The sequence below is a fragment of the Polypterus senegalus genome, chromosome 16 (genome assembly GCF_016835505.1).
Source record: "Polypterus senegalus isolate Bchr_013 chromosome 16, ASM1683550v1, whole genome shotgun sequence".
In the NCBI taxonomy this organism is placed as follows: domain Eukaryota; kingdom Metazoa; phylum Chordata; class Cladistia; order Polypteriformes; family Polypteridae; genus Polypterus; species Polypterus senegalus.
This window is the reverse complement of record NC_053169.1, coordinates 6,428,363-6,454,085: the sequence shown is the minus strand read 5'-3', so window position 1 is coordinate 6,454,085 and position 25,723 is coordinate 6,428,363. Positions and strand designations below refer to the sequence as shown.

Below are 25,723 nucleotides of genomic sequence, written 5' to 3'. Positions count from 1 at the left end.
TTGAAGGCAATGCTATCCGCTGCACCACCATGACACCCTGATGCCCACTGGGTCTTTTTTTTTACATTCTAGGTGGAGTATGGCACTGGGAAAGTGTTCTTCAGCGCCAACGTAAACCCAGAAAAGTTGTCACAACTAAAAGCTGCAGAACGCTTATTTTTGCTGATCAAGAAAGAATCCCCTATGAAAGTTCCATGGAATACAGGTACGGAAACAAATGTGACGTGTAGAGTCTGTTGTTAATAAATAAGGGAGACAAAAACACCAAAAAAGAGTTGGGGTGCCCCCTTGTAGCGCCGTATGAGAGGGACGTTCAAAACCTTTCTGCACTTTTTTTTTTTTTTTTTAACTCTACTCTTGCCCACCTACTTATCCCCCCAGGGCACACTAAAGGGGGGGAGCTAAACGCACGCTAAGGAGATGAGGGCGGATCATCTGCTGGCGAGCTGCGTGTTGTGCTTGTCGCTCTGCTTGTCGATCATTTAAAAGCAGCAGCTGTCCTTTTGTTTCACTCCCTTATCTCGCAGGACGTTTAAGTGCCTCCGAGAAAATCACATATCGCCGCGGACCTTCCAAGCCTTCCAAGATTATTTTTATTTTTATAATAGAGAGATTGGTTACACATTTCAAAAGCAAATGACATCACTTCTCTACATAGCTGATGTATTTTTTTTAATAGAAATGCAGAGTACTGAATGAAAATGAGACGTTACACGAAGATGAAGGCGCAATTCCAAAACGCTGTCGCCACGTCATTTTTCTTCATTCTGGAATCAACTTTTTCCAGGATTGTTCATTTTACTCTCGGTGTAAACTGACGCCGTTTGTCACTTTTTTTTTTGTTTATCTCAAAGTAAACTTTGAGAAGCGCTATGACTTCAAACGATGCGGTATCTGTTCACGACACAATTACCCACGTGGACGCTCGGTGGAGCGCTCTGTTTATGATGTCACGCCTAGACGCTCCCCATGACTGCCCGAGACTGGAAATTTCGCAACAGACTTTCGCTGTCTTTGAGAAAAGCTGGTGCAGGGTTCCCGAGACTCGGCGTGGAAAGTGTAGAAGCGAATTACGTTTTTTTTTTTGCATTGCATTGCGTTATTATCTTCGGTGACAATTTTTGGTTGAAATAATGTTTGTTATACTGAGATTCACATTTCGTTAAAACGAGATTCATTTAACATGATGCTCTATGAATGTTTGTCCAGGCCCTCAGAAAGTATTCATTATTCTGAAACTTTCATTACTTCGGTATTTGCTATAGGTAAGTCGTGCGGTTTACTGACCTCAGCAGTGACATTCATGTGACTCTCCTTCCGATGTCAGTAGACGGATTGGGAGAGCATTGGGGGCCATGAGGTCACTGGGAAGGGGTGTGTGGCGCTCCTGATATCTCTGCAAAAGGACAAAGTCTTTAGAGTCCTGGTGCTCCCTGTTGGTGAGACATGGACGCCATCCAGTGACCTGAGATGAAGACTGGACTCCTTCATGTGTGTCTCTTCCCACTGGTTTGACTTTGTGTTGCTCATGGAGTCCCGAATGAGGCACATGACCTCCATTGTGAGGGAGCGTCAGTTACAGCCATGTGGCACCATTACCCGAGGGTGATCCGGCTCACAGGACCCTTATTGTTGAGGACCTGAGTGGCTGGACCAGGCCAAGGGGACGTGTACGTAACTCTTGGCTGTGGCAGATAGAAGGTCATTTCTCAGAGGGTGGGACTGGACTGCATGTCTGCCTTGGGGGGGGTTGCCATCCAGGATCCCCAGCTGTTTCATCATGTGGTGTGTGTGGCAATGTGCTGTACCAGTGCAGGCTGCCCAACCTGACCTGACCTGATCTTTGCTATAACGAGACTTAGCCTGTAGCCAACATGGAGCACCCACAGCCAATCTGAGCAGAATTAGACACCCTCACCTCAAACACAAAGCATTTTCAGACGTGACTTCTGCTCTCTTCCTTTTCGATGTGTGTTGATGCGGTGCTTTATCATCACCACTGCGAGCCGTTTTCATTTGTAGTTTTTAATCACGGTTTTCTCACATATGATTGCGCCTTCTGAAGTAATTTGTCTGTTTCTAGTCACGAGTGAGTGCCGCACCAATTGCCACTCGGTACCACTAATACTATTAAAAGCTAATACCTTTTACGTTTTCGGAAATTGGGTGCCGAAGTATCGGTTCTGTCGGCCCTGTCTCGTGACATCCCCAGTATGAGTGTAGGCGGCCGGCCCTCTAATGGACTGGGGCACTCGCTGTAGGCGGCCATTTCCTGCTTCCTGCTCAGATTGGCTGTGGGCCCTGTGATGGTCCATGTTGGCTACAGCTGCCATTGGTCCTTGAACCCGGGACTGTCGCTAGTCATGAGTCGAGGATGTAACGGGCAATGAGGACACAAACAAGAGTAAGGTGCATCAAAGTGCTTAGTGCTTTTATTTAAACACAATAACGTTTTCAAAAAGTGCAATATAGAATCGTCTTAATATAAATAATCCAGTCCAAAATTCCATATAAAAAAACGGTGATTCCACTGTGAAGGTAAAATAAATAAACAAACAAATCCATTATTAACAATCCAGAATAACAGCGTGCAGATATCAAGTGTCTTGTCCTTCTACCTAAATCACGCTGTCCACGCGCAGTGCGTCTCCCTCTTTTCATCTCCTCAGCTCACCCCATCAGTCTTCTCGGCTGGAGGAGATGGCAGCAGCTGCAGTTCTGTCATCCAGGCTGCCTCCTTTGGCATCTGCTGGGACACTCAGAGCCAGACCTCCATCTTCTATCGGACCTTAGGAGGATATCTCACATTCATCCTGCTTCTCAGGGTTATTCAGTGGGGGGCATGATCCTCCCCAGAGCTCCATTCCCTTCACTCCCTCAAGGCCCGCTGACCACCTGCCTGCCCACCCACCTCAGTTCTGCTTTCTTCACCCTCTTTCTTTCACGTTTTGTTTCGTGCCCTCCCTTGTCCCCTGGTAGGCTCTTTTTCTATCAGGGACGTGCGGTCAGGGGATGCAGGTGTGTCATCATGAAAAGTAAAAAAAAACTAATAATGACAACATAAAATAAATGTGTCCACTGGTCTGTGCTATAAATTTGTTTTCTGTATGATTATAACAACTTTGATAATTTTTATAGTCAAAAACGCTGAATTTGCGCATTTCCTGTTTAAATACAAGGGAGAAACGCGAGGGGCGGCAGCGACGAGTCTCCCCTCCCTTCGGACTGCGCTCTCCTCTCACACTGGCGGGGTTGATGTGTGCGATTGGCGCGTGCCTGTCGCTGTCTCTCTGTATGTCGCCAGTGTTTGCAGACATGTTTATTATACACTCTGACTGTCCACAGTCTGGCTAATATCGTTAATGAATGTGGGTGACATATTTTGTCTTGCTGATCGGTCATAAAACCGCAGTGAGAAGGCACAAGGAGAGTGAGGAAGACAGTACCGTGCCGTCCTGAAGGGGGCGCATGTGAGCCCAACAGGTGCCCGTCGCTGCTGCTGTTCTCCGCAGAGGCGCCAATAAGTTAGCGACATCAGAAAGTCACGTGCACTGCAGTGGGCCGTTTAGTTTTATTTTTTGTTCCGACTACCTGACAAAATGGAAGTTTAAGATTTTTAAAACTAAGGAAAATAAGGAGGACTTTTACAAGAAAGGGACGGAGATTTTCGTGAAGAAGTATTGGCGCATGTTCTTCATTTACAAATAAACGTAAGACCATCAATGGTTTTCAATTTTATAAAAAATGGGATCAAACTAAGAAAAAAACAATCCAATATTTAAAAAACAAAATTTTGACTTTGTATAAAATATTCTTTTGTTTTTCTTGTTATCCTTTTGTTGAACATTCTGTATTAAAATTGATTAAAGCACCGGAATTAAAAGCTTTTAAAGACAACCAAATATTTCAATTAAGGGCAAAATTGAAATCCGTTTTTTTTTTGTACACCACTCAATACTTTCATTTGTATTAATGAGTGTGAATTGTGGGATCGCAACGGCAAATTTAGAACACGTGGAGGGTGAGGAGTAAATGCGCTCTCTCTGCTCCCTCTTAGCCACGTATGCGCCTCACCTGTCTGTGTGTGTAAAGAATGCTGATGAGATATGAAACATAACCAGTAGTCCATGTGCACGCTGGCTGCCAATTGAATAGTGAATAAGCGACTCTTTTGGGTACATAGATTTGTAAATCTCACTCTGAAGGAGTCACCAGCCATGAAACTCACCGCACGTCACTGTTTTCTGTCTATCAGTGGGTGCGTGTGCCGTGATCACGGACCCCACTGTGTTAACAATGCAATCCACTGCCATGCACGTCCCCAGTGTGAATGCCTGGCCAGCCAATTCCCCATCAACATCCTAGAGTCACTCCGCCGTGCCACACCACACCACTACCAGTCGCTCTGCCAAGCCACACCACACCACTACCAGTCGCTCCGCCGTGCCACACCACACCACTACCAGTCGCTCTGCCAAGCCACACCACACCACTACCAGTCCCTCCGACACACCTCCAGGCCTGAGCTCACAGATTTTATTTTCAAAATGCGCACCACCACAGACCTCACTCACTACAGGCCTCTCTGAATTGGATTATTCAGCTTTCAGGATGCCAGCAGGTAGCATAGTCTACAGTGATTACTACAGGTTTAGAAATGTAAAGTTATTAAAAGTGTGGATCTTGAAAGTGGTTCTGTTTAAGTGTTTATTCAGTGTTTGTGTCTTTTTTTGTTTGTTTATTTTTGCCCCCTAGTAGGGTAAACAGCCAGAGACTGGCAGCAATGGGCACAATGAGAGAGCCAGTCTTAGTTATGGGATATTTGCTGCAGTACTTGTCAGTGATATTTTATTTTATGGTGAATTCCTAGGAAAGGCAAGGCACTTCATTCAGAAGAAAATCATAGGAGAAGACAGAACACTGTGGACTGACACCATTCTTCTCTGGCACAAGTGTCAAAATCTTTTACAAAGTGTGCAGAGGTGTGTGAAGAGGAAACGGGAGGAAGATCCAAGAGAAGAATGCGCCACTAAGAGAGTTAATTTGGAGCCAAGTCAATCTCTGATGTTCCCAGTTTCATGCCGGAATTGGAGCAAGACACCAGAAGTTGAACAGCAGGATGGAGAGGACGAGCTTCACAAAGCCTGTGGTGACTCTAACAGTTCTGTGAATGGCCAGCAGATGTCACCTTTGTTCAGAGTTTCGTGTCGCTGCAGTGGCCGCATTGCACGGATGTTTAATGCGCAGGTGAGAGTTTCTACTGAGGGTTGCTAACACCTTGCTTGTCCCCTTCCTGTACATAACCTATTTACCATCTGTGCCTATTTTTTCTGTGCCCACTTATTCCATGGAGAGCCAGAGCCTGTCCTTGCAGCGCTGGGCTCAAGGCAGGAATTAGTCCCAACTGCATGCATCCCAACTCCCTCCTGCAGTGTCATGTTTGACTTTATCGGCAGCCGACCCCACGAGTCATTGAAAATTAGGAGAGCAATGCCGGTAACCTGGAGAGCCGCAGTGGCTGCAGGTTTTTGTTCCATCCCAGTTTCTTAATAAGAAGTCAATTATTGCTGATGAAGCACTCAGTGCTCAAGAGACATTTTGAGGCTTCATTTTAGTGGTCTCTCTTGTTAAGGTTCCCTGCCCATAATTGCTTATTTCAGTCTTAAACAGCTGCATTCAGTGTATGAATGGCTCTTTATTAGCAATAAGGTGTAAATGACAAAGGAGCTGGCAGTCCTCCATTTAGCTTGTTTCCATTTACATCTGTGTGTGTTCATCATGCACTGTTTGATTTAATAATAATAAAAAAAAAAAACAGACTGAAAATTCTACATTTTAGGCTTGAAATCATTTGGATGATAAATCTACGATATAAGAACCTTACATTGCAGACTAAGGGCTCGTTTATACTTCATGCTCAGAAAGCTTACTCACACACATCACGGCTGCATTGCATCCAGGAAGCACTTCCCAGTCATGCAGAACCTCCCCATGATAGGGTTAGGGTACTAGTGGCACCCCAACAGGACTGCCCACCAAAACTACAACTCCCATGCGGCCCTGCGTGTGTCAAAATGGGAGGCACGCCAGAAGGATGTTGCCACCCAGTGTACTGGGGAATCACATGGCCCTGGGAAGCAGTCCATCCCTGTCCATCCATTCTAACAGCCTCCCGACTAGGAAAGGTACCACTAACCAACCTGGTCGGGATGCTTGCCCACCTACATCCTTCCATTAAAAGGTCCTGCCGGCCAGGTAAGGAGCCTTCCATCCCGGCCTTCTGACTTAAGAGGTTTGCAGAGGAGTCTCTGGAGAGATGTCGATTCCGCTCTGATTTACATCTCTTTTGTTATGAGATGAAGTCCAGGTAGATCCTGGTACAAGTTGGAGTTCAGTCACTTCATTTGGAATGTAAGTGGGGAAAAGGCACAGCTGGCTGGCTGCTACATCTGCTGCTTTAACTCACTTTTCTGAAAGCAACGGCTTCACGCAGAAATCACCCTTAAATGTCTCTTGCTGTGTGCGGTGGCCGCCAGTTTGCCAGGAGTGTGTGGCAGGGTGGTTGCCAGGCTGTCTTCGCATGGCAGCTGCGGTCACGGTCACAGCGCATCACAATCTGGTTTGTAGCTCTTGTCATTGTAAGTGGCGTGTCACCTGCACGATCAGCCGATGCTGGAACCTCACATTCGTTTTCAATCACTTGCATAGAAATCGAAGTCCAACAAGTCAGAGTCCAATTCAGCGCATTTACACAAAACGTCGTCCACCGAGTATTTTGCTTTACACATTCGCTTCTTGTATCTTGCCAGATGTCGATGCCATTTCTGTCATCGTTGGTTTCCACGCTACGTCAGTCAAACCAATGAAGCAGAGAGAAACGTTACTAAAAACGTAACCGCGGGTTTTGTCACCGTTTACAGCTGATTACTGTTGTCAACCCCCTCAAAACCCTTTTGACAACAGTTGACGTCCACCCTGAAAGATTTAATTAACAGGCCTGGTGCGCCCCTAAAGCCCAGCAGGATGGGCAATGCCAGTTTGTCCTACACTGCCATGGCTTCTGCACTTTGATCCTCATAAACTCTTTATGTAAAAACTAGCAAAATACCCGCGCTTCACAGCGGAGAAGTAGTGTGTTAAAGAAGTTATGAAAAAGAAAAGGAAACATTTTAAAAATAACGTAATGTCCCTAACCATCTCATCTTCATTGTCAACCGTTGTAAAGACAACAGGTTTCATTCATCGAAGTGTTCACTACCCAAATCGGTACTCGTGAATCTAAGATGTTTAACAGGCATTCCCGGTATCAAGTTGTGGATTTTCCTGCGAATATTTAGCGGCAGCGTGTCTGTGAACTTAATTTAAACTTAAGCTTTACACCGTGCTTTCCTATCGATATGTCCTCAAAGGCTTGTTCAGATTCAGAGGGTTGTTCCTTTCCTACTGCATCAATAAACAGCTCGTCTTCTTTTTTATCTGAGACATCACACACTGCATGCACGGGTTTACCTTTCCTAGTCCTGCAAACTTTAGCAAAGTGGTTCAATTTACCACATTTTTTTCACTGTCTTCCTTTAGCTGGACGTTGACTTTTTCCACCGTGTGCTTTGTTTCCACAGTAGCTGCACTTATGAATATGCTTGTATGCGTCACTCGCTTCATATTCTTTTGCTGCCTTCTCAATCGTGTAATGCGTTTTTTGTTCAGCGCTCTTTGTCAGTTCACAGTCAGCTCACGTGAGCCGCTCGGAGTACATGCATCGAAGGTTCTCAGCTGTGCTTGTGCTATCTCGTGTGATCTTACGATGTCCACGGCTTTATTTAATGTTAGCTAAGACCCGGCACTTAAAAGTTTCTCTCGCGCTTTCGCTGAGTTTGTGCCAAACAAACACTAGTCTATCCCTGACCATCTCATCTTCGTTTGCATAAGGACAGTCCTTCACCCGCGAATATTTAACGGCAGCGTGTCTATTGGATTGCTGCTGACGGAAGGCCTTATATGGGCAGGCACTCAATTACGTGGGAGGCGTGACAATGCGGGATGCAACTCCGCCTCACACAGCGACCGAGCTGCAGGTTATGGCCGTATATATGTACATAAGTAGGTTCTAGTTATGACCGTTACACGTAGAATTTCGAAATGAAACCTGCTAAACTTTTGTAAGTAAGCTGTAAGGAATGAGCCTGGCAAATTTCAGCCTTCTACCTATACGGGAAGTTGGAGAATTAGTGATGTTGGAAAATTCAATATGGCGGCTGACAGTGGCGTCATACCACCGAAATAAGTACGTACATTGGTTTCGGTTAGCTAAGGGAAGGCACCTACCAAATTTCGTGAAGATGGGGCCGTAAATAAGAAAGCAACTTGGCGGACGTTGTTGACCGTTATGACCGTTACGCGTAGAATTTCGAAATGAAACCTGCTAAACTTTTGTAAGTAAGCGGTAAGGAATGAAGCTGCAAAATTTCAGCCTTCTACCTAAACGGGAAGTTGGAGAATTAGTGATGAGTCAGTCAGTCAGTGAGTCAGTCAGTCAGTGAGTCAGTCAGTGAGTGAGGGCTTTGCCTTTTATTAGTATAGATTAGAAAGAGCTTGATTTTTGTCTTGTTGGGTCTTTGAAATGGATAGAGCACAATTTTTACTTAATTTACAATTTAAAAGGAGTTTATTTTTTTAGGTTTTGCTCCATCATTTAATGTTACTAAGAAATACATTCAACTTTAATTTTGTAGACGTTATATTCTTACTCAAATATCTTGTGACAGTGGTAGGGTACCAACAACAACGAATACAACACCATCCATTACATGCAGCAGCATCACGCGGTAGACACAGGAAACCGTTCATCAGGCCAGCTCATGCAGTTTTCATTATCAGAAGACGTTGAATAGCCTCATCCCCTGAGGATAATATCTGTCACCGAATCAAGTGGTGTAAGCACTGGTGGTCCTGAACAGACAAGGGGGAAAGGAACGGTGCAAAATCTCGTCTTTAGTAATACCTTTGCCTTTCTGCTGCCGTTTATCGAGCTACACAATGCTTTGGGATGCCATGCATCTTCTAGCAGGCCTAACAAGAGTGCAGCATTTGTAGCACATTGTAACGAGTCGGCTTTGGCCTTAACTTGGAGGGTCTTAGCAGTTCACAATTGGCATTTTATAGCTGCAGAAATTGACAGTTACAGTGTCTTTGCCCAGCGTTAATTTCATCTTTAAAAGGCTTTAAACATAATGAGCTCAAGTTCTGCAATCCAGGGGTCAATTTCACGGGTTTCTTGTTTTTTCAGGAGCTTGGAAGGATGATTGGAACAGCAGTTGCTAAACATTTTGGATGGAAAACAGAATTAAGAGACCCAGAATTTGAGGTAATGAGTTTCTCTCTCTCTAAGCATTAGTGAATTTCGAGGGTGGTGGCACCCCAGTAAGGGATGTAGCCCTCTTACTCTCCAGAGGCAATCGGCATGGGTTCTACTCCCGTCCTATCCACTATCTGGTCTTTCCTTGGGTAGCCGAGCTCCCTATCATGTCCCAGTTTGAGCGCGACTTGTGATAGTCCTGTCTTCTGGCCAATGCTGCCAATGGTTGGCCACATTTCTTCATTCTAATCAACTATTGGAAAAGTATGTTATGAAAAAAATATCCAAAAAGATGAAAGTGGGAGGTGTGAACACGGCCCACCATGCGCCACAACTATACCCGTTCATCCTTCTTCCAGTGCCCTCAATGCAGACAGGATACAGTCGTATGAAAAAGTTTAGGAACCCCTCTTAATTCTTTGGAATTTTGTTTCTCATTGGCTGAGCTTTCAAAGTATCAACTTCCTTTTAATATATGACATGCCTTATGGACACAGGAGGACTTCAGCAGTGATATTAAGTTTATTGGATTAACAGAAAATATGCAATATGCATCATAACAAAATTAGACAGGTGCATAAATGTGGGCACCTCAACAGAGATATGACATCAGTACTTAGTTGAGCCTCCTTTTGCTCCTTTGAGCCTCCAGACGCTGTCCTCCTGTAGCCTGTGATGAGTGTCTGGATTCTGGATGGAGGTATTTCTGACCTTCTTCATACAAAATCTCTTCAGTTCAGTTCAATTTGATGGACAGCCTGCTTCAAATCATCCCACAGATTTTCGATGATATTCAAGTCAGGGAACTGTGACGGCCATTCCAGAACATTGTACTTCTCCCTCTGCATGAATGCCTTTGTAGATTTCCAACTGTGTTTTGGGTCATCGTCTTGTTGGAATATCTAACTACTGTGTAACTTCAACTCTGTGACTGATGCTTGAACATTATCCTGAAGAATTTGTTGATATTGGGTTGAATTCATCCAATCCTCAACTTTAACAAGGGCCTCAGTCCCTGAACTCGCCACACAGCCCCACAGCATGATGGGACCTCCACCAAATTTGACAGGAGGTAGCAGGTGTTTTTCTTGGAATGTGGTGTTCTTCTTCCACCATGCAAAGCGCTTTTTGTTCTGACCAAATAACTCCATTTTTGTCTCATCAGTCCAAAGCACTTTGTTCCAAAATGACTCTGGCTCGTCTAAATGAGCATTTGATACAACAAGCGACTGTGTTTGTGGCGTGAATGCAGAAAGGGCTTCTCTCTCATCACCCTGCTATACAGATGTCCTTTGAATTGTAGAACGATGTACAGATACACCATCTGCAGCGAGATGTTCTTGCAGGTCTTTGGAGGTGATCTGTGGGTTGTCTGTAGCCATTCTCATAATCCTGCTCATATGCCACTCCTGTATTTGTCTTGGCCTGCCAGACCTGCTGGGTTTAACAGCAACTGTGCCTGTGGCCTTCCATTTCCTGATTCCATTCCTTACAGTTGACACTGTCAGTACAGTGTCCTCAAGCAGCAGGAGTTGGCGCACACACATGCCTCTCCCGGCATTTGACTAACTAGTATGGGGAGGTCTGTTTTACCATCAGGACCATCTGTGGGACAAGAGAGAGAAAGAGAGGGGAGAGGTTGGGAGCGCACGTCGCCGCACCCACCAGACAGCAGATCACCCGGATTGAGATCCGAGTGCAGCCGTACAACAGATGACACCTCAGCACCACACTGAGCCAAGAGTGAGAGTTTTTTTTTACAGTGGATGGAGTGCCAATCCTGCCACCAACCCCCAAATTGTCCCTGCAACTTGGAGGACCTGCTTGCAGGGCGGTCAGACAAGTAAAAGTGGAAAGTATATACGAAATACAAGTTAAAGTGACATCTCTCAAGGTAAATTTGAGGCAGTCAATAAATCTGTAATTGAAGTTGCAGAGAGTTTCTCTTTTTTGTTTTTCTCCAATTGAAGAATTTGAAATTTCACAACTTTGTACAGCACGTCGTTTTTAAGATATCACAATGAAAATTTCTTCACAAATTTTCTTGAAGAACTTAAATTTCAACAAAATCGCCTCACCAGGAGCCGAGTTGCTTCATACACAGAGACAGACAGACAGACAGACAGACATGGCAACCACAATATGTGCTTATCGTAAGCATACTGTACCTGACAACTGATTCATAGAGGATGTCGACAAAGCCATAAAAGTAGAGCCTAGATGTTTAAGCTCTTGTAACCACTACTTACGTACAATAAAATTCTCATAATTTATTTTCTATCTTGTTCTTCTTCTTTCAGCTGCTTCCGTTAGGGGTCGCCACAGCGGATCATCTTGTTCCATCTCTTCCTGTCGTCTCCATCTTGCTCTGTCACCCCCATCATCACCTGCATGTCCTCTCTCACCACATCCATAAACCTTCTCTTAGTCCTTCCTCTCCTCCTCTTACCCGTCAGCTCTATCCTTACCACCCTTCTCAAAATATACCCCTCATCTCTCCTCTGCACATGTCCAGACCAACACAATCTCGCCTCTCTGACTTTGTCTCCCAGCCGTCCCACCTGAGCTGACCCTCTAATGTCCTCGTTTCTAATCCTGTCCATCCTCGTCACACCCAATGCAAATCTTAGCATCTTTAACTCTGTCACCTCCAGCTCTGTCTCCTGTGTCACCGTCTCCAGCCCATATAACATAGCTGGTCTATCATAATGCTTTATTGTTTAATTTCCCCTTTGGGATAAGTAATGTACTATCTGTCCATCTCTCCATAGTGTGTTGTAAATACAGTATTGTCTTTATTGCTTGACTTCAATTAAATTCTAGCATTTTAGCAAATTCTGGTAACCTGATGTCTTTCTATTTTCCTTTTTCCATTAAGATAAATGTCCACCTCAGTGATGTCTACTGGCTGGTTGGAATTCCAGTTTTCAGGTAATTAAACATTTTTTGTTTTCCTACTAGTAATGTGGTGAACATTTATCAACATTTATTTATATATTTTGTTTCTCACAGCACCTTTTGAATTCCCCACTTAACCATTTTAGCACTTCCAAGGTATGTTACACGCTCATCTTTGGCGAACAGGACTGTCTCAAGAAAACTGATGTGCACATGGAGAGAAACTCCACTTAGATGATGACAGTGTTGGCAAGTGCAGGTCCCTGGAACTGCAAGGTGGCAGAAGGAAAGCCCAAACTTATTCCATCAAGATCCCCCCAACCACTCAAAGGAAACTGAATGAGAGTGACTCCATGATAACTGATTATCCACTGAGCATCTTGTATAAGTCATAGCTTTTCCTGACACGGGCCTAGCATAAGTCAAAAGCTCAACACAACACCATATCTTATTATTGAGTGGCCTTTTAAAATTATATCTGTGAACAAGGGTCTCTATTTTTTGTAAAACTGTGATATACATTCATTTTCTGAGTCCGCTTTTTCCAGGTGGAGAACTTCCTGTTTCAACAGCTTTGGGGTCAAACTATGAATCAAATCTCGACAGTCCATTATGTGACATTTACACTCAGTACATCCGGGGGGTGGCATCCTTATCAAATGTAAGACGTCTAAATTTGAATACCTAGAACATCTAAACGTGTCACACTATGCTGTTTCCAGTTGTTCAAATATGTACAACTTGCATTTGATAAAGAAGCCCCCAGAAAAAAATTCATTCAGTGACCCAGGTTTTTGAAGATGTGAGGCACCAGCAGCAGCTCCAAGCTGTCCTAACGACTCTGTAATATTTATTAGAATTTTTAGTAATACATTTATTGACGTGTAGTAGTGAGCCATAATTTGAGGGTCCAAGTGGGCTTGAGCTGACTAATTAATCGAGTTTTGTCTGAACATACAGGGGTGACAAGCCATACATCTTTACTATCAGCACAGAGATGTTGAGGAAACAAACTTTAGCAGTTTATTGTTTGTTTTTCAGGCTGCCTTTAGCTCAAAGATCTTACATCAAAACCACAGGACTGCGGCCCACAATTGCATGGACTATGGCATTTCTTGCTGATATCAAGGTAATAACACTAAAAACTTGTTTCTCAGCCTGTTTCTAGCATTTTTTTTATATTTCTTAGACGTTTTGTATAGTATAAAGTTAGTCAGTCATTTTAATGATCTCATCAGATGCTTACCATTAGAGAAATAATTATTCTGCATAAAGTGGGTGTGTAAAGCATCTCCCCCACAATTTTTTGTGCTGCAATACATTTCAATTGGATTTTTCTCTGTGGTACGTGTGTGTTAAACTAAACATATTTTCCTTTTCATTGGGCTGAAGTCACTTTTATTACAATTGAAAACTTCATAAAAATTACAAAACTGAAAAATATGTCTTTGAAAACTGCTCACTGCCTTGGCATTATCTATCTATCTATCTATCTATCTATCTATCCCTAAAAGTGAAACGATTTTATTTGACGTTTTAATGTCACATTTTTTGTCACGCTTTTAAATCGGGCTTATTTTAAAACCTACATATATATGTTTGATATCATTCTTTTCAGAATTTATCGAACTTTAACGTGATGTTGTTAGATTTTCAGATTCTTATTCCGTTGTTAAATTATAAACTAAAATATCAAGACCTCATGTCTCGTGAGACAAGATTTAGCCAAAAGATTTAACCACACCCGGGGCCGGAAATAAAAGACAAAGAGTAGACAGCTGTACGGCTTTTAAATGTTTGAAGCGCCGTGCGACATGCAGATCATGCAGCACTGCAGCAGCAGCAATCCAGCAGCTGATCGAGCAAAGAGGAGGTAAAAAAAAAACTATTAGTTTCCCATTGTATCGCCGTTGAAGAGGGGGTTTTGGAGGAGCGACTTCATCTCCTTTGGATGCGTTGAGCCCCCCTCTTCACAATGTGAGTGGGAGAGACATAAAGTGGCTGGCGCATATCGCAGGCCAGGGGAGAACCACCTAGTACATATATATGTATATATATATATATATATATATATATATATATATATATATATATATATATATATATACTTGTGTGTATATATATTGTCACGCACGCACAAGTGGGAGGCCGCAGAAGGATCTTGACACACCTGGGAAGACATTCGCCGGCAGGGAATGGCGGGGTACTAACTTTCTCCCTATGCTTCCTTACAGGAAAAAAGACGCTCCGCCACCATAAGCCGGGTTTGCCCACACTACGGCTACTTCCGCCCTTCCTCCGCCCTCTTTCCTGACGTCATCGATCCCATCTTCTCTCACGGTTCCTTCCCAGCATTCCTCCACTTCCGGCTCCTCCTCCCTAAAATGGCCGCCGACGCCATGAATCTGCGTCGTGCATATGAACAGTTTTGTTTATAATTTTGACCAATTTTTGAATATATTGTGGAAACCTTTTTGCTGCCTCCTGCTATCTCTTTTACAATATATATACACTCACCTAAAGGATTATTAGGACCACCATACTAATACGGTGTTTGACCTTCAGAACTGCCTTAATTCTACGTGGCATTGATTCAACAAGGTGCTGAAAGCATTCTTTAGAAATGTTGGCCCATATTGATAGGATAGCATCTTGCAGTTGATGGAGATTTGTGGGATGCACATCCAGGGCACGAAGCTCCTGTTCCACCACATCCCAAAGATGCTCTATTGGGTTGAGATCTGGAGACTGTGGGGGCCATTTTAGTACAGTGAACTCATTGTCATGTTCAAGAAACCAGTTTGAAATGATTCGAGCTTTGTGACATGGTGCATTATCCTGCTGGAAGTAGCCATCAGAGGATGGGTACATGGTGGTCATGAAGGGATGGACATGGTCAGAAACAATGCTCAGGTAGCCCGTGGCATTTAAACGATGCCCAATTGGCACTAAGGGGCCTAAAGTGTGCCAAGAAAACATCCCCCACACCATTACACCACCACCACCAGCCTGCACAGTGGTAACAAGGCATGATGGATCCATGTTCTCATTCTGTTTACGCCAAATTCTGACTCTGCCATTTGAATGTCTCAACAGAAATCGAGACTCATCAGACCAGGCAACATTTTTCCAGTTTTCAACTGTCCAATTTTGGTGAGCTCATGCAAATTGTAGCTTCTTTTTCCTATTTGTAGTGGAGATGAGTGGTACCCGGTGGGGTCTTCTGCTGTTGTAGCCCATCCGCCTCAAGGTTGTGCGTGTTGTGGCTTCACAAATGCTTTGCTGCATACCTCGGTTGTAACGAGTGGTTATTTCAGTCAAAGTTGCTCTTCTATCAGCTTGAATCAGTCGGCTCATTCATTCTCCTCTGACCTCTAGCATCAACAAGGCATTTTCCCACAGGACTGCCGCATACTGGATGTTTTTCCCTTTTCACACCATTCTTTGTAAACCCTAGAAATGGTTGTGCATGAAAATCCCAGTAACTGAGCAGATTGTGAAATACTCAGACCGCCCGCCTGGCACCAACAACCATGCCACGCTCCAAATTGCTTCAATCACCTTTCTTTGCCATTCTGACATTCAGTTTGGAGTTCAGGAGATTGTCTTGACCAGGACCACACCCCTAAATGCATTGAAGCAACTGCCATGTGATTGGTTGATTAGATAATTGGATTAATGAGAAATTGAACAGGTGGTCCTAATAATCCTTTAAGTGAGTGTGTATATATATATATATATATATATATATATATATATATATATATATATACACGAAGGTGTGGCAGAAAAGTAATGAGACTGATTTTTTATTTTCCAAAGTTTTTATTTTTTTCAAACATCAATGTTATTCCCTTCAAAGTAGTTCCCTTGGGCAGCTACACACCGATGGAAACGTTGTTCCCACTGTTGGTAGAAGCGCTGGAAGTCTTCAACCGGTATGGTCTTCAGCATGTCCGTTACACTCTTTTGGATGTTTTCTAAAGTCCCGAAATGACGTCCTTTGAGGACATTTTTTAGTTTAGGAAAAAGGAAAAAGTCACATGGACTGAGGTCAGGTGAATAAGGGGGCTAGGGAACCACAGGAATGCGATTTTTTGATTGTCCTTCTGCTCAATTGTGAGGTTTTTTGGCACCATTTTGGCACAGACCTTTCGTATGTGCAAATGTTCAGTCAAAATTTGATGAACGGTAAATCTGTTCAAATTTAATTGTTCACTCAACATTCTTAATGCTAAACGATGGTCTGATCTCACAAGAGTGTTCACACGTTCGATGTTTTCGAAGTTGAAGGCCTCCCTGAAAAACTTGAGCTCAGGATAAAGAATGTTCCCCATAGGCCTCTTTTAACTTTTCAAACGTCACACTTGCCGATTCTCCAAGCTTAACACAAAATTTAATGGCACAACGTTGCTCCAAATTCCGCTGTTCCATTTTGCGTGACGCACAACCAAAAACACAACTTCGCTAATAGCAGTCACAAAAATCACGTAGTTAACGGAAGGAGTTGAAACTCGCACTGAGCTATGGGAGGGTACTGATACACGGGCGCTATCAAGGACAACAGCGCAGCGTTGCCAGATCGCTTGCAGTGTTGCCAGTCTCATTACTTTTCTGCCACACCTCTTATATATACTTGTGTGTGTGTGTGTATATATATATATATACTTCCACAACTCACTTTTTATGGATTATTTATTCATTAAATCTCTGAATGGGACTGCACTAGCTTGAGCACTTTTGCTTTAGTCTCTGTTTTTAATAAAAGCACTTGTCGCTATTTATACTCCCATCCCTTGTTGACTGTGTATGTGTCTTTAAATGCCGCGTCCCATCCGCAGGTCACGTTATCGAGGAGGCTCCTAAACTGAAGTGGGAGTATGGAGCCAACCCGCAGTCAGCCTGTTAAATACAAAGCAACAGAAGATGCGCGAGTAGGCTTGAGACAAAAATAATTAAACCAACAGGAAACGTCACCTAGTTTAGTGTATTGTATGACATTACCGCATAGTTGAAGGGAATCACAAGTCTCTTAGCGGGTCATCGAGTTTTTAGAATTTTTAGGAGTGTTGTCATTTATTTGCTTTTGCTGTTTTGTTCTTTTTGCTTTTGTCTTTGGATTTCGATTTCTGAATAGTTTATTAGGATGTGTTTGCTTTAGAATTGCCCTTTAGGGAACATTTTCTTATATTTATCTGTTTTGTGTGTTTTTTTTTTTTTAATAAACGTTCTTGTGGGACTGTTCTGTACAGATGCCAAAGTTTTAGGGTTCTCCCTCTTGTGAACCAATTTTTGAAATTCTTGAGACTCTGACAACTTGAAATGCCTGCTCTCACTTTGTGGGGCCTAGACAGGCCCAAAGCCTGCCTGTGGAGTTGGCAGGTCAAGCTGACTTAGGGTGAGCCTCTTCTGGGTAGGCTAGCATGCTTTTGTGGGTTATTTTGGAGCCGTTGGATCCCCCTTTTTGTTACGTTCTTCATCCTCACTCATAACCAGGTGTGCATTTGACAGTTTACTGTGTCGTTTTTCTTAAAGTAAAATTGTAGACCGTGTCATTAAGATGTAATTTTTTGTTCTTTTTTTCATATTTTCCAAGCTATTATTAATTTGCTGTTTTTTCTGTTCTTGTTCACTTAGGCTGGTTCTGTTCTTCTTGATCCAATGTGTGGAGTTGGCACGATTTTGCTAGAGGCTGCAGAGGAGCGTCAGGTAGTATATATTCAGATTTACCCTTTAGTAAAGATTTCTTATTCTGATTATAAATGGATATTTTACATCAAGTCTCAGTGCAGTAATTTGCCTTGCAGCCATGGATTACATTAAACAGGTTACGTAATGGATGGATGAAGACAGTGTTGTTATTTATTTGTTTGTCTGTAAAATCTAATAATATGCATTGTCAGCCTCAAAGAGACTTGTCCACTGCTTCTCATACACTCTTTACAGCTTCAGCCATTTTTGCTGATGGGAGGTTAGAAAAATGTTTTATGCCATTATTAATAGGGAAAATATTTCATTAATGTATTTCCTCTTTTTCTGATTTCATCCCAGAAATAAACAAGGGTGTCCTAAAGAGATTATTCAAACCATGTGAAAAGTGTCCCAGCTCAGAACTGTCAAATTAACAGAGGAAGTAACGGGGCAGCACTTTAGAATGTAAGGTTTCTTCACTTTCTGTTTGCCTGTTCAGATGAGAGTCAGGGTGGCTCAGTGGCGTAGCTCGAGTTCGTGCTGCTCGGCCCTCCAGCATATCTGAATATGTTAACCTATTGAGACAGAAAATTCAAATGACATATAGTGAAAAATTCAGATACATTTTGCATATATTTATTCATATATAGAGAAACAGCAATAATTTGTCACTTATAATTATTAATAAGCATCAACTAGACAAGAATATAGTATAGACGCACTGATAAGCCGTGTTCTAATTATTAGTTTAATTTAATTACACTGCGAAAACCAGAACCAGTGTGGTGTACAAGTGACAGGAGGGGATGTTTTCTGCGCAGAGCAAGAATGCATTCGGATTGATAATGAAGCAAAATTAAAAATTGTAAATTAGTTGTTTATCTTCCTAGAAATTCTTATCGGTGTAATTTTTCTGTTTATTTTTATTATTGCCTCATAAATTTCAACTGCTTTGTCTCATGCCGTCACAGAAGGACAGTCGGAAAATTATTTTTGAAGCATTTGTGGAATTTGACTTTTTTCTTTCATGAGTGATATTTTTCCGAACCCTGCTGCCTACACTCGAATTGTACTGAGCCTTTTGGCTAATAGTGCCACCCCCAAAAATGTGCCGCCTGGGATGACAGCCCCCTCCGCCCGCCCCTAGCTACACCACTGGGGTGGCTACATGCTCAGGTGAACATAGCAGACCACCCTCTTCTTAACATCTTTTTCCGACTCTACCTTGGAAGTTCCAGTTCAACAGTTAAGTTGAAAGATATAATGTAAACAACCTGTCCTACATCTGCTCCTACTGTGCCATGCCATGTACCCTTCTCAAAGTGGGCATCCTAGGGGCATCATATTTACAGTGAATGCCTAAATCACTTTGGCTGGCATCTTTTGATCCGGAGAAGCAGCAGCCTCACAACTCAGAGGTCCTCCCGTATCTCATAGCTGCTCACCTTGTCAAGGATTGTGAGACCAACAGTCCTGTGCAGGAACCCCATTTTGGCCACTTGTGCTCATGATCTTTTTCTTCAGTCACTGCCCAGAGCCCATGACCGCAGGTGAGAACTGAGATGTAGACTGATGGGTAAATCCAAATCTTCGTCCCAAGTCTTATCTTCCTTCTTCACTACTGGTGTTCAGTACTCCACCTGTAAAACTCCTGCTGCATTGACCTACAAGTCAATTTCATGATCACCTCAACCCTTCACTCAGTAATAAGAACCTGATATTCCTGAGTTCATCCACTTGGGGCAGCTCCTGTCCCTATAACTGACAACAACAAGTCAATGTTTTCCTAAGACAGAACCATGACCTTAGATCTGGAGGTGCCAGTTCTCATCCTAAGTGCGCCTTACTCTACCGTGTCCACCAGGATCATAGTCTGAGGTGAGGAGGGCAGTGGTAATCTGCGAGCAGTGAAGATGCGAAGTTCAGGCTGATAAGCCACATACTATCAAAGTCTCATCTGCTCCTTGAAGATCACGGACAGATGAAGAGTCCAATGGTCCTGAGTTGACATTCAGTAGTACTTATCTCTATATATATATTTAAAATCCGTGTGTCTCTGTCTGTCCACTTTTCACGAGAGAATTACTTAACACATTTAGATCAGGTTTTTTTCTAGAATTTGCTTGAACATTCCAGTTGATTTTGCGACTTCTCTCATTTCACTACGTATCACAGTTGGCCTGCGGTACCAAATTTATTTCCATGAATCCGAGAAACACGCAGCCGGCCGAGGGGAAGGTGTCAGGGCCCACCTTACTCAATCACCAGCCTCGGGGCGTTCCTTACCTCTGCTTAGCTAGCGAACGAGAGAACTACTTAGCACATTTAGGTCGGGTTTTTTTCTAGAATTTGCTTGAACATTACAATTGATTTTGCAACTTCTCTCATCGCAAGAATCATAGTTCACTTGCAGCAGCGATATTTTCGCGCTAATCCAAGACAGATACTGGGGGCCGAGGGGTGTGATGTCAGGAGTGGGGAACCGGGCAGGGCCCACCTCGCTGTCCTGTTTCACTACTATGTGGGCAGAGCCGCGGGGCACAGCTAGTGGTGAATAAGAATGATATGTGTTTAGGCTCTCAAGCACCTCTCCCTGATAATATTGTGGCAAAATATTTCCTTCTGTTCTTTAACATATCTAAGGGGACCACAAAAATATAGAAATGTGAAAAAAGAGCAAACCATCAATATCCTGCTGTAAACATGGCTAAGCAGACACAAGTTTATTGTGCATTTAGCCTCTTAAGTACGTCCGTAATTGGGAATTATGTGCTCACGAATGTCGCATTAAAGAATGTCATAGGATGCTGCGATGCAAGTGTAAAGTTTTCGACACTGGAAAAACATTCAGATTGTCACAGGTACGCTAACATGATATTATGATTAAAACGATGAAGAGAATTAGTCCAGTGGATTGAGACGATTACTTAAAATGAGTTCATCAAGAACACGGGGGACACAGTTGGAAACTTGTTAAGGGGAGAGTTTGCACAAACATTAAGAAGTTTTTCTTCACACAGAGACCCACAGACACGTAGAATAAGTGACCAAGTAGTGTGGTGGGAAGTAGGACTTTAGGGGCCTTCAAAACTCGACTCAATGTTGTTTTGGAAGAATTGAGTGGACAGGACTAGCAAGCTTTGCTGGGCTGAATGGCCTCTTCTTCTCCAGTTCTTAAATCCTTACACTGGCTCCTGGTTAAGTTTTGGGCAGATTTCAAAATCCTCCTTTTAACATATAAAGCATTAAATAGCCGAGGTCCGGCTTACTTGTCTGAACTTATCATGACTTACAAACCTGAGCGCACATTAAGATCTCATGATGCCGGTCTGCTTAGGATTCCAAGGGTTAATAAAATAACAGCGGGGGGTCGAGGTTTTAGTTACAGGACCCCCTAAACCGTGGACTGGTCTGCCTGTTACTATAAGAGATGCCCCTTTGGTCTCAGCTTTTAAATCTCACGACTTCAGTTTGGCACACCCTGACTAGAGCTGCTGATTAACTGTACAGACTGCATCTCTGTTGTTGGTCATTAGCACTAAAACATAAGTCACATGATCGTTAGAATTTGTTACAAACCCTCACCTGTTCTGTTTCTCTTCTTGGTACTCAAATGTTGCCACGGCCCAACTGCCAAGTTGTTTTGCCTGCCTAAGGTGAAATCATCCCTGAGGGGGGATTACAGGAGTCATGGGGTAGAGGGGTCTTTTCATTGGATTGGCTGGTCCAGCACTGTTTCAGCTGTGGAATGGCCAAATGGGGGAGGCAGCTTGATGGCTGAGGTCTCCAGGACTCTAAAGAAATCCAAATCATATTATGTGACATCATCTACTGTTAAATTCTGCTCCGTACTTGTAAAATTTTTATTTTCCTACTGTATTGAGGATTTGTTCTGTCCTGTGTATTGTATTGTATTGTATTGTATTGACCCCCTTCTTTTTGACACCCACTGCACACCCAACCTACCTGGTAAGGGGTCTCTCTTTGTGCCGACTTTCCCGAGGTTTCTTCCAATTTTTCCCTACAAGGGTTTTTTTGGGAGTTTTTCCTTGTCTACTTAAGAGAGTCAAGGCTGGGGGGCCGTCAAGAGGCAGGGCCTGTTACAGCCCTTTGTGGCACTTGGTGTGTGATTTTGGGATGTACAAAAATAAATTGTATTGTATTGTATTGTACTTATCAGCACAGGCTCCCAACCTCCATAACTGACCACAGTATAATAAAAGAAGGGCTATCCTGTTCTCGTTAGGAACTGTAGGTGAATGTGAGGTTTCTTTACTATGTAGCACTGACATGGACGCTGATGCCTCACAGATTTTGCCTCATTCACAAGCAGCGGTGCAGTTGTCACTTTTCCATCCTGTGTAGTTTATGCACTCCTTGAAATGAAAGTGGCTGTCAAATGGCACAAAAGGCGCTGCAGTTCTGACCGCCAATGCTGGAGTGCTGTCTGTATGTGCCAACTTTCACAAGTACTACAAGAGCAAATCCTTTCAGATGGTGGCAGCGGGGCTGCAACTGTGGTGGGTCCGTGTGCTGACCACCGCTTTGGAGTCCTTTCTACCTACGTTAGTAATGGGAGAAGAAAAGAATCCACATGCATTTTGGAATTTGGTAATATGTATAAACTGTAGGGCCCATATGAGGACAGTGACAACAACAATGTTCATTTCTAGAGCACATTTTCATACAAATGATGAGCTCAAAGTGCTTTACAGGATGAAGAAAGAGGAAAAAAAGACAAAATATAAAAATAAAATTAGGCAATACTAATTAACATAGAATAAAAGTAAGGTCCGAAGGCCAGGGAGGAGAGGAAAAAACAAAACAAAATCTGCAGGGGTTCAAATGCCACAAGGACTTTAGGAATTCTAACCTAACATCAGTGACCTCAATCAGTCCTTGTGGTTTTCAGGCTTCACATGGAAGAACTTGATGATGACGGGCATGTGGACTTCTGGCCTTTAATCCATCAATGTAGGGACATGACGGTGCTTTGATCAGGTGGTGGTGGCGCAGATCGCCACCACAAAAAAACAGAGGAAGAACAGCAGAGAAAGTAGGGATTGGTACGGATTGTGGAGCCACCATGAATGATAATGAGAAGTTAAATGCATATGCAGAATATCAGGATTAAACTAAAAGGAAGCTATGAGAAAGCCGTGTAACAGTAATGTGTTTTTAGCAGTTTATTAAAGTGCTCCACCGTATTCGCCTGGCGAGTTTCTGTCGGTCAGCTATTCCAGATTTTAGGTGCATAACAGCAGAAGGCCACCTCACCACTTCTTTTAAGTTTAGCTCTTTGAATTCTAAGCAGACCCTCATTTGAAGATCTAAGGTTACAATTTGGAGTGTAAGGTGAAAGACACTCTGATGTATACAATGGAGTGAGATTATTGAAGGCTTTGTAAACCATCAGCAGTATTTTAAAGTCAATTCTAAATGGCACCGGTAACCAGTGTAGTGACGCTCAGACTGGTGTGATGTGTTTGGATTTTCTTTTCCTAGTTAAGATTCTTGCAGCTCAATTCTGCAGTCGTTGTTCTCATTTGATGTCTTTCTTCGGTGGTCCTGAGAGGAGAGCGTTACAGTCATCTAGCCAACTGAAAACAAAAGTGTGAATTAATTTCTCCGCATCTTGCAATGTTATAAGAGGTCTAACTTTTGCTGTATTTCTTAAGTGAAAAAATGCTGTCCCAGTAATCTGATTAACATGTGATTTAAAACTTAGGTCACCTCAAACAGGTTGTCTTTGCTGTATACATAAGCAGTTTGGACTTTGACCTGAAAACACGTCAATTAGGTAACAGAGGTCATTGTACATTTCTGGTTATTTTTAGTGTGCATTTGCTTTACTGTTTAGAATGGGGTTCTACCCTCACGTGACACCAATGGCTGCAGGTTTGCGACTGACCGCCAACAGGTCAGCACAGTGCAAATCTGGAAACTTGAGATGCTTTATGGTGCGAGTCCACAACAATACAACACCCAAAACAGTAAATGTAACTCTGACAGCAGCAGAACCGCGATGAGGCTGCGCAGCATCCCAGTTCTGACCGCATATCTAGTCGAATAACTAAATTAAAATAAAATAAATAATAAAAATCTAATTGTACATATCAAACGTGCCATTACAGAAGTACACAAATAGATGACAGTGCTGAAACGATTCTTACGTGGGAGCGTGTGTCATGTATGGACGTAACAGAAGGCTGCTGGATGCTCGTAACATCCTGTGCCACCTTCACTACCCTCGGCGGTACGTTACAATCCTGAGCCAGGATGTTGTGTAGCCAGTAAGAATGGGCCTAAAGGAAATATTTCACTAGTGCGTTTTAATTCTTTAAGCTTGCTGAAATTCAGAAAAGCTAAGCACCTTCTTTGCCCGGTAAAGTTCATATAAATGCAATAAATTTAACATTTATCTTTTCTTTACTTTCAGGACTCGGTTTTCATAGGGACAGACATTAGTGAATCGCAGCTTAAAGTGGCCCATCAAAATGTGGAATCTGCAGGTCTCAATGGGAAAATAAACCTCATCAGAGGATCAGCGACAGGTAGGTAATGTCATGCGGCGGAACTCTTTTGTGTATATGGTGGGCACTGCCACTGATCTCCCCCCATTCAAACCCCACGACTACCTTTATGGTTACTTGCTGCTGTCTGTCTGTCAATGGAGCATCTGCCTCAATTGTTTTGCCTCCTGGTTACTAATCCTTTGTGATAAACTGGCGTCTAAAGGCTAATCTATGCCACAGTGTTGAGTTGATACCATCGCCCACATAGCCTAGAGCAGGGGTGTCCAACTCTGATCCTGGTAGGCCGCAGTGGCTGCAGGTTTTCGTTAAGTAGCCATTTTACTTAAAGGGCCTCCCAAATGACTGAAATCCTAACCCCTGTTCATAGAGAACAAGCTCAGCAACACTATGGAAGACGCTCAATTTAGCTGCTTGTACTTGGGGGGGGGTCTCCTTCTGAACTTGTGACCACAGATATAAGGACATGGATGAAGGTTGGCCAGTAAACTCAAAGCTTCACGACGCAGAAGTGGCTTTGGAGAACTCTGAATCGGACAAACGGATCGATGCTGTGGTACAGAGTCTACCTCAGGGTGATCAGTAAAGCCAAACTGTTTTTGTCATTCAATGACCTACAAAAGCTCACTCGTGCTTTCGTCAAGCCTCGTTTGGATTATTGTAGTGCCCAGTATGTCCGGGTATCTCATACGACGCTGTCTCGCCTGCAAATGGTGCACAATGCAGCTGCTAGAGTTTCGACTGCCAACAATAAAATGGATGACATTGCTCCGGTGTTGGCCTCTCTTGTTGGCTCCCTGTTAGTTACAGGGTGAGTTTGAAGATTTTAGTGTTTGGTTTTAAAGCCCTGCATGGGTCAGCTCCTCCGTACTCCTCTGATCTTATTGTTCCATATTCGTCAGCCAGGCGGCAGAGGTCTTCAAGTCAGCTACTGCTTGCTGTCCCACACACTCAATTGAAGCTGAGGGGCCATCGGGCTTTTGTGGTGGCAGGTCCATAAATTGTGGAATGGTTTGCCCCTCGTAATTAGGTCGGCTCCCACACTTTATAGTTTTAAGTTTATGCTAAGAAAGCACTTTGATTCCCTTGCTTTTTAGCTTATGAGTCTGAGTGGTTAAATCTTTCTATGGATATCGTTTATACTGTGCTCGTCTTACCTATTGTGGCTGATAGGGGGCGCACCAGCCACCCCAACCCGACACAGACAGACGCAGGAGGCACAAGTCCAAGCACACAGGTTTTTATT

At 43.2% G+C, this 25,723-nt stretch overlaps 1 protein-coding gene across 4 annotated transcripts in view; it reads left to right on the top strand.

The window, feature by feature from the left end:
* thumpd2 (THUMP domain containing 2) overlaps window positions 1-25,723 on the top strand; it is a 51,039-nt gene that overhangs the window by 16,711 nt on the left and 8,605 nt on the right. For all 4 annotated transcript variants that reach the window (XM_039738347.1, XM_039738346.1, XM_039738349.1 and 1 more), the window contains exons 2-8: window positions 73-205; window positions 4,871-5,247; window positions 9,287-9,364; window positions 12,234-12,286; window positions 13,295-13,382; window positions 17,891-17,962; window positions 24,384-24,498. In XM_039738347.1, the coding sequence (XP_039594281.1) occupies window positions 73-205; window positions 4,871-5,247; window positions 9,287-9,364; window positions 12,234-12,286; window positions 13,295-13,382; window positions 17,891-17,962; window positions 24,384-24,498 (916 nt within the window). The remainder of the gene's footprint in view (window positions 1-72; window positions 206-4,870; window positions 5,248-9,286; window positions 9,365-12,233; window positions 12,287-13,294; window positions 13,383-17,890; window positions 17,963-24,383; window positions 24,499-25,723) is intronic.